This window comes from Phyllobates terribilis, unplaced genomic scaffold (genome assembly GCF_046119375.1).
Source record: "Phyllobates terribilis strain yellow unplaced genomic scaffold, ASM4611937v1 Scaffold_3__8_contigs__length_932513732, whole genome shotgun sequence".
Classification (NCBI taxonomy): Eukaryota; Metazoa; Chordata; class Amphibia; order Anura; family Dendrobatidae; genus Phyllobates; species Phyllobates terribilis.
In genome coordinates this window covers 500,024,673-500,034,066 of record NW_027362763.1, presented here as the reverse complement: position 1 = coordinate 500,034,066, position 9,394 = coordinate 500,024,673, and the positions used below count along the sequence as shown (strand labels likewise).

Below are 9,394 nucleotides of genomic sequence, written 5' to 3'. Positions count from 1 at the left end.
TTTCAACATTTGACAATTATTTACAAGGGTTATTTACAGTTCTTAACACACCCTATATTTTCCAGCGAGCGGGTATCTGCCCCCTAGTGCTTCGGGTTGACCTACGTAACCCACTGTCTGGTGGTGGTCTAACCTGGCTTTCCCCACTAGCATTTAGGGTACAGCTGCTAGCTGGGTTTACAGGCAGTGCAGGCAGCTGTCTGCGGGTCCTTTGGCTTACCGCAGGCATGGCAGGCTCACTGTCAGCAGAGGGTTGACACTCCTGGGCGGCTGGCATGGGTTCTTCTGTCTCCGGGGCTGCTTGTTCTTCTGATTCTTCCTGCTCTCCTGTAGGTTCTTGCTGGGTTGGTTGAAGGAAGTGTAGGACAGGTACCACTATTGCGTCGTTTATCCGAGTCCAGGACCGGGGGAACTCTCCGAGAATGGTGCTGACCATTTCTTCCTTGTCCACTGCGGGCTCAAGGTCATCTTGATCTTCACTTGCACTCTGTAGTTGCTCGGGGCACCATTTTAGGTGGTCTCTGGAGACAGTGTTCATGGTCTCTCCTCCATCCTTGCTTATTACACATACCTTTGAGTTGTCGTGGTTGGACGGCAGTACTGTGTACGGGTCTCTCTCCCACTGGTCATCTAGCTTGTGAAGCTTTCTCTTCCGCTTCAGGACCTGCTCGCCAGGTTCCAGGGGACCAGCAGGGGCGTGTTGGTTGAAGAGCCTCTCTTGCTTTTCTCTTGCTTGAGGCAGGCTCCTCTCCACGCTCTCCTGTACCTTTTTGTACTGTAGCCGCCGTTCCGTATCCCAGTCCGCATCTGGGGAGGTGTCCTCGGGTGTCAGGGCTCCCATCTCCAGGTCCATAGGCAGATTACTGGGTCTTGCTCGCATCAGGTAAGCTGGGGTGCAGTTGGTAGCATTCACCGGGATATGATTGTATAAGTCTATCAGGTCTGGCAGTTTTTCCAGCCACAGGCTGCGTTCTTCCAGGGGCAACGTCTTGAGGAGATCAATGACTATCTGATTCATTTTCTCACACATCCCGTTGGTTTGTGGGTGGTAAGGCGTCGTCCGAATCTTCTTACAGCCGTAGAGGTTGCAGAACTCTTGGAAGACTTCAGCCTCGAATGCTGGACCTTGGTCTGTCAGTACCTGTTCTGGATACCCGTGTGGGCGGCAGAAGTGCTGCTGGAAGGCTCTGGCCACCGTTTCGGCTGTCAAGTCTTTAATCGGGACCACCACCAGGAACCGGGAATAGTGATCCACTATTGTCAGGGCATAGATGTAGCCCAACCGGCTTGGAGCCAATTTCACATGATCCAGAGCTACCAGCTCAAGAGGCTGCCTGGTGACGATGGGCCTCAAGGGTGTCTTCTGGCTGGTACGATCCTTCCTTCTTAGATTACATGGGCCACAGTCCTTGCACCACTTCTCTAAGGCCCCTCGCATACCTATCCAGAAGAACCGTTCTCTCAGTAGAAACTCTAGTTTCTTCCACCCGAAGTGTCCCGCTCTGTCATGGTAGGCCTCCAGAACCATAGCCGCATCTCGTCTTGGGACCACTACTTGCCAGGTCAGCTCGTGGGTCCGGTGGTTGACAAGTCTTCTGCACAGCTTACCTTCGTAGAGGAATAGTCTGCTCTTCTCCTTCCACAGCTGCTTAGCTTCCTCTGGAGCATCCAGATCAGGGCGAGCGTCTGCCTGGGTCAGCATCTCTTTCACCAGGCTGACTGCAGGGTCACTATCCTGCGTTTCAGCCCAGCTGTCTCTTACGCTGTGGGAATATTGGGTGGCCCCATACCGGTGAAAAGCAGGGAGCTCCACCTCCTCCAGCTCTTCTGGATCTTCTTCCCCGTCGGGTAAGTGAGGCATTCTGGATAGGGCATCTGCGTTGGCATTTGTTCGGCCAGCCCGGTATTTGATCGTGAAGTCATAATTTGACAGCCGGGCCATCCACCGCTGCTCTAGGGCACCAAGTCTAGCATTGTCCAGATGTGTCAACGGGTTGTTGTCCGTGTACACCGTGAACTTTGCAGAGGCCAGGTAATGTTTAAACCATTCTGTTACGGCCCACACCACTGCCAAGAACTCTAGCTTGAAGGAGCTGTAATTCTCTGGGTTTCTTTCGGTGGGCCTCAGCTTCCGGCTGGCATACGCTATCACTCGTTCCCTACCCTGTTGATTTTGGGACAGTATGGCTCATAGCCCCACATTACTGGCATTGGTGTGGAGGAAAAAAGGCTGGCCATAATCAGGGTAGGCCAGAATTTCATCCCCCATGAGGGCCATCTTCAGTTGGCGGAAGGAATCCTCTTCCAACTTATCCCACTTGAAGGGTGGTTTGTTACTTCTAGTTTTGGACTGACCTATTAGGAGGTCCTGCATTGGGGCTGCCATTTTAGTGAACCCAGGGATGAACCTTCGGTAGTAGCCTACCAACCCGAGGAATTGCCTCACTTCTTTGATGTTAGAGGAGCTTGGCCAGCTCTTGATTACTGTAACCTTGTTGGGGTCGGGGGCTACTCCCTCTGCACTCACCACGTGTCCTAGGTACTGTACCTTCGGTTTCAACAGGTGACACTTGAGGGCTTCACCTTCAGGCCAAAGCCAGCCAGGGCTTCGAACACCTCTGCCAGGTGTTTCAGATGGTCCTCGTTGGTCTTTGAATATACAATCACGTCGTCCAGGTAAAGTAGGACCGTCTCAAAGTTTCGGTGCCCTAGACAGCATTCCATCAGCCTCTGGAAGGTCCCGGGTGCATTGCAGAGCCCAAATGGCATACAGTTGAATTCACTTAATCCCATCGGGGTGGTGAAGGCGGTCTTCTCCTTGTCAGCCTCTGCCACAGGAACCTGCCAGTACCCGCTAATAAGGTCCAAAGTAGAGAAGAAATTAGCTGATTTTAGTGCGGCCAAAGACTCCTCTATTCTAGGCAATGGGTATGCGTCTTTATGGGTGAAACGATTGACTTTTCTATAGTCCACGCACATTCTCATGGTACCGTCTTTCTTTTTTACCAGAACCAAGGGGTCTGTCCAGGGGCTACAGCTGTCTCTAATGACCCCTGCTTCTTTCATTTCTCTCAGCATGCCCTTTGCGTTCTGATAGTGTGCGGGGGGTACAGGTCTGTATCTTTCTTTTATAGGTGGGTGGCTCCCCGTTGGGATGTGGTGTTCTACCCCTTTCACTCTGCCGAAGTCCAGTGGGTGCTTACTAAAGATTCTCTCGTACTCCTGAACCACCCGGTAGACTCCTTGTTTTTGGTGCAAGGGAGTGGAGTCAGCACCCACATGGAGTTTCTGGCACCAGTCCTCCTTGTGTTTCTGGGAGCCATTATCCTCCACCGGGGGAGATGGAGGCAAGGGTTCCACGACCCTGAGAGCATTGTGTTCGACAGCAAACAATTTGGCTAGTGTAGCGTACCGGGGCAAGTGTACTTCCCTTTCCCCAATGTTTAAGATACGGACGGGCACCCTTCCATGGCGGACAGCAACCACCCCCCGGGCTGTCAAAATGGTGGGCCTGCTGTCTGAGTACACGGGTTCTACCATCGCTTGGTAGTCTCTTCCTCTTAACCCGATTGCAGTCCGACACCAGATCATCATTTCACTTTTGGAAGGCATGGCAATGGGGAACGGGTCGCTCATCCTCACGCTACCGATCTCACCACCAGACAGTTCTACCTGTTTCCGTCTCATCAGGGCTCTTATCTCTTTCTGGAGGACCCTCTGTTGGCTGGAGCTAGCATTCATCGCCACCTGCTGCAAAATTACAATTATTTCTGAAAGACAATTTTCAATCACGTTAGTACCCAAGGTTATTTTAGGGTGACTTTCTCGACGGTCAATGTCCACAGTAATCACTCCCTGTGCCGGCAGTTAAACTTTACCAATCTTAATGGTCATCTCTCTGAACCCCACCTGCGGCACGGGTTGGCCATTGCTGGCGATGATGCTCAAGTCATCGTATGGATAACGGGTTATATCAGTGTCACTCCAGTACTGCTTGAAAAGTACATAGGGGATGGTAGTCACTTGAGACCCGGTGTCCAGCAGTTCACTCATGGGGATACCGTCCAGCACTACGGGTAAAACCGGCCGTCCCCCCACGTACTTATCGCGCCAATTAGACGGGCCTGGTGACCTTATGTGTGGGGGTTGGCCCTCTGCCCCAGGTCAGACCCGTTTAAAGTACAGTACCTGGCTATGTGTCCTGGCTGGTTGCAACGGCGGCAAATCGGCTGTCCATCCTCAGCGTAGCGGTCTGTGAGCCTCCCTCTGAACGACGGGATCCTCCTCCGTCGACGCCACGGGACATCTTCCGGACTGGAAGCTAGCTTGATTGGTCCTGACGGGTCCATCTGTAACGACTGTACGGTCCTGGTCAATGCAGCAACACTCTTTGTTAGTTCTTGGACCTGATGGTGCAGGTTTGCAGGTGGGGATGGGTTTAGGGCCTGCGCATCAGCCCCCACAAGGTCTGCAGGGTAGGGCGCCGCCTCCTGGTGGTATGTAATGGCAGGACGCCGGGAAGCTACAGCGCCACCTGGTGTGGGTTCTCGGAGCACCCGGATGGCCCTCTCTTTGAACTGTGCGAAAGTCAAATCGGGGTTCTGTAGGGCCATGAGGCGCAGCTGGGTTCTGTGGGCGCTGGACAGCAGACCTTCTATGAACTGGTCAGTCAATAGTTTATCTGTATCCTGCACGCCGCCAGGGTCAGCTTGTTTGATTGCTCCCAAGGCTTCCTGTAAAGTTAGGCCATAATCTCTGATGCTGTCCTGTGTCCACTGCTTACATCCGTAGAACCGCATTTTAATTTCAGCTGAGGTGCGGGTGTCAAAGGTACCCCGCAGCCGGGTCAAAATGTCCTTTACAGTCCTTTTCTCCTCAGCTGGCCATGATTTTACCTCCCGCTGGGCCGCACCAGTTAACTGCCCTGTCAGTATGCTGATTTTCTGTTCTTCTGTTAGGGGATAGACTTTAAATAAACTGTGCAGTCTTTCCTTAAAGTCACTCAATGTATGGGATTCCCCCGAGTACTGGGGCAGCCAGGCCGCTCCGGGGATATAGGGCATGAAAAACTGCATCACCGCTGCTGCAGCCACGCTGGTGGTAGTGGGCCCCTCCGCTTCCGACATCTTCCTCCCCCCTAGTTAACCGTGGCCTACCTTCCGTTGATCCTCTTCCGTAAGCCGCGGTTCCGCTAGCGCTGCTCTGGGCGAGGACCTTGCGTCACGTCCTGGTGACGTCAGCGTCGCTCTCTCTCTCCTTCCAGGACCTTGCGCAGCGTCCGGACGTAGGGCGGGGCTTCAGGTCTCGCGCGGTTTTGGTGTCCACGCCCCTCTTCTTCCCGCGCGGCGTCCCGAAGATGGCGCCTTTTGGCGGGAAACGGCCCAGAGTGGCAGGAAACGTCACTCAGGTAAGTGTAAAGTCTTTTCAGGCATGCAATGCCCATTTGTGGCGGGTTGGTCACAATCCTGCCGACTACGCCAAAAAGCTGACTCACCCCCTGGGCCGTGGGGTACTCAAGACCGGGTCTCTGGGTTGCGTGGTGCTGATGGGGTAGTAGTGGCAACCCGGTCCCGTGCTCAGGGTGTCAGACTAAAATGGTGGCAGTCTCTCTCTCTATATATATATGTGAAAGTCCGACTACGCCACCCGTGGATTGCGGTCAGGGATAACCGCCACTGCAGGACAGACCGCTGGGACTGGTGTTGGTGAGCAGCACAGGAATGGTATAACTCCCCACGGGAGGAGTGTAGCCCCAGGGCAGTGTAGGTGGATGTTGGGGGTGATAGTTCCGGCCGCGATGGTCAGAATGCAGAGTCTGCTTAAACAGTTCAGGGTCTTTATTGTAACAGATGGTAATGACCCAACAACAGTACCAGCTAGAAGGGGCCTGGATGTCTGAGAACACTCGGGAAGCCCCTCTGGTCAGGGTGAGGGTGTAGGCCTACTGTGCTCTCTATGCTCTTTCTGACTATTCCCCTCTTAGTGGTAAAATAGCCCACGTCCCTGAGCGTGCCATGTATTCTCACCCGTATGGCTTGCAACTTGGGCTCCTTTTACCTCTGGTCTCTCTTGGCTTTGCTGGTCCCTTGTGTTGTGGCGGAGCCTCTGGGCTTTTTAGGCCAAAGGACATGAAATCCCTCGCGGATTGATTCTCTGCTGCTGGACTTAGAGTCTTTACAGCCTCGGACCCCAATGTCCGGTAGGTAATTCTCCCTTTCTGCCAGGACAGGCTCTCGGTGCCGTACGTCCCTGGCTAGCAGTTCCTCCACTGCCTCACGACCTCCTCAGCCTGCTGCTGACCCTTACTCTCTGGGCCTAGACTCCGTCACGGTCTCCGGTCTCCCAGGTCTCTCTAACCCTGCCCCCAGTTCCAGCTTTTATAGGGCAGCCTGCTCCCCCTACTGGCCTGGGACAGGAGGTGCTGCATGCTAATTGTCCCTAACCAGGGAACCTCCCTCCTGCTCTCAGACACAGCCTTTATTATTTGTGGCATCCAGGCCTGGGGTGACACACATTTATTTGCCAATACTAGAGAAGAGTCAATTTGAGGCGCAGCAGATTCAGTTTTTGGGCCATTTAGATCCTGCTAAAGGTTTTCAGATGGATCCCGTTAAGGTACAGGCCATCACTAATCTTGACCTACTAATCTTGAAACTTTACAGAGGTTCTTAAGTTTTATTGAAAGTTCATTTAGAACTTCTCAGTTATAGTCAAACGTCTTACTTTTATGAAAAAGAAGGGTACTGACTTTTCCTCTTGGCCTACTGAGGCTGTTGATGTTTTTGCTGCTCTTAAGACAGCCTTTTCTAAAGCTACTGTCCTCAGTCAACCCAATGTTGATTTGCCTTTTGTGGTCGAGGTAAACGCCTCTTTTGTGGGGATGGATGCTGTTTTTTCACAGAAGATGGATGGTTACTTTCATCCTTGTGATTGTTTTCTCACAAGCAGAGTCCAACTATGATATTGGCGATCGGGAACTCTTGGCTATTAAGAGAGCTTTCAAGGAATGGAGGCATTGTTCTGTAGATCTCCTGACAGCACTCAGCTGCTGGCCCTTATCGCGGCTGTGACAACGAGCTTCCTCTGACAACCATACTTACTATTTGTGGCAACCATACTTACTATTATTGGTTGTCATGTACAGGGAACATCTGATGCTGCCTAGGTTGCCATTTTAGAGCAGTATTAGGAGTTCACAAGGTCAGGCCAAGAGTAATACAGAGCAACTGTACAACGTAAAATTCTAAGAAATAATTGTTCACCATTGGTATTTTATAGGGATTGCAAATGTTTACCAAAGCAACCCCCAAGGACAATATCACCAAGAAGATGGTATGTTCTCTCTATGTTTTTGTGGGTTTCCTCCCACACTATAAAGGTATACTGATAGGGAATTTAGATTGTGAGCCCCAATGGGGACAGTGATGATGATGACTGTAAAGTTCTGTGGAAATTAATGGCGCTGTATAAGCTAGAATAGTAATAACCATGACACTGGCGCTGACAGGTCTTGTAGCTGTAATAAATCCTGTATTTTTAGAGTTTGCTGGAGTGGTCTATTCATCTTGTGAGGAGTAAGTGAAACTTTACTATTTTGATTTCCAAATATACCATTAAGCCAGACTGTTAGAAGCAATTATGGATGAAACCACTGGAAAATATATGTCAAATTACAGGGTTACTACTCATATATGGACAGATGTACTTTACTGAAAGATGTGATAAGTGGAATTCTAAATATTATCATAGTGAAACCAAGTAGAAGGAACGAAGCCATTATGCCTCAAACGAAATAATAATTGCCTCATTATAATAATTGACTGCCTCATTCCAAAATAATTATCGGATAAGCATAGCATAATGAATTTCATATTTTCCTCTCTCTCAGCTCTCTCTCTAGAGTCACACAAGAGAAACATTGCATTTTAGGGTTATTGATGGTAACAGAAGCCAGAACTGATGGTACATCTGTTCTATACATGTACAGGGATTACGATTCAGTCATTACATAATACAGAGCCATGTTTCCCTTCTCTCTTTCTCTAGGCATATTGTATTTTGAATTATTAGCAGATGTAGAGCAACTGCACAGAATGTTACTCCCAGCTGGGTTACAAATATCTCTTGTAAATGCGTTCATCCTGCTTAGAAATCAGTGTTTTATTTATAGCCATGATCTTGTTAGGCAGATAAACAGTTTAATAAGAAATACCTTGTCTAATTATTCATCCCCGCGGAATGAGCAATTAACATTACAAGTCGCACACCACAGCCGCAATGACAGGATCATTTTTATTTTCATATCAAACGACTGAAACCACGTACAATGCTACATTAGCTGACAAAATTACAGAAAGAGGCAGCTTAATTGCTGGCTACTGTTCCACCAATTCTTCATGTGGCGTGTGTTTCACGGGCTCAGCTTTTAGGTTACGGGATTGTCACATAGAAAACTAATGACATTAAGGCACTGGGAACATGGTTGCCTTTATGTTTTTCTCCCTTTCAGAGACAGACAATAATTCTGGAGCAGTAGTTTCAGATGACCTAATTCCTGTGGTGATGATTAACATTGAAACAAAATCTATGAGATGTGGTGGCATTACTCATGAAACAGCTTCCTAGGTATACCAAACACCAAACGTTACTGTTCTGTACTTATATTGAAGGATACAAACAATAAAACAATACCTGATACTACTCCAGTAGCTATCGTGTACAAGGCTGTAAACAGATTTCTGGTTTTGTAAAACACAGCCCAAGTAACATTCTTTGTCATATAGCTCTTTCCTAAATGTGTCCTTCCGTCTCCATACGGAGTAGAAAATATATTTCTATTCGAGAGAGCTAAGCACTAAGAGATATACTATTCCCATATAAAGTGTTGCATAGTCCACTTATTGCCCAGCAATAATAACTTGGGCTCATTGTCCATCAGAGAAGGTGAACTCTGCTTGTATCCGTCTCAAGATGACTCTTAGGTATCAGATTTTTCTTCTGGAGTTTCAGCAGGAGTTTCTCCCGCAGTTGTCCCTCCTCCTTCTGCTCCTTCATCTAAAAAAAAGCCCAAAATATTAATATGCAACTACTTTTCTTCAAGATAGGATGCACATTTAATCAACACATTATTCTACTAATAAAGATTTCTAGGATATTTCCTTTGACCGATCACCTATCACGAAGAAAATCATAAGAAACATACTTGGAGATTGTCATAGGCGATGGTAAACACAAAAGTAATCGTGATAATTTAGTGAGTGTAGGAGCTTTTGGATCCATTCCAGACCTATCTTCATGCAAATAGGCTCTTCAGATAGGACTTAAACTCTAACACCACCTAGAGTAGCAATCTTATAAAGTCAATATCGACTCTTTAATGACTTAGAATAAGTAG

The 9,394-nt window shown here is 49.0% G+C and overlaps 1 protein-coding gene across 3 annotated transcripts in view; it reads right to left on the bottom strand.

Annotated features, from left to right (window-relative positions):
- Positions 1-8,409: 8,409 nt before the first annotated feature.
- Positions 8,410-9,394, bottom strand: part of LOC141259659 (cAMP-dependent protein kinase inhibitor beta-like) — a 210,866-nt gene continuing 209,881 nt past the window's right edge. For all 3 annotated transcript variants that reach the window (XM_073675950.1, XM_073675952.1, XM_073675951.1), the window contains exon 3: positions 8,410-9,054. In XM_073675950.1, coding sequence (XP_073532051.1) covers positions 8,978-9,054 — 77 coding nt within the window. In that variant the 3' untranslated portion in view covers positions 8,410-8,977. The remainder of the gene's footprint in view (positions 9,055-9,394) is intronic.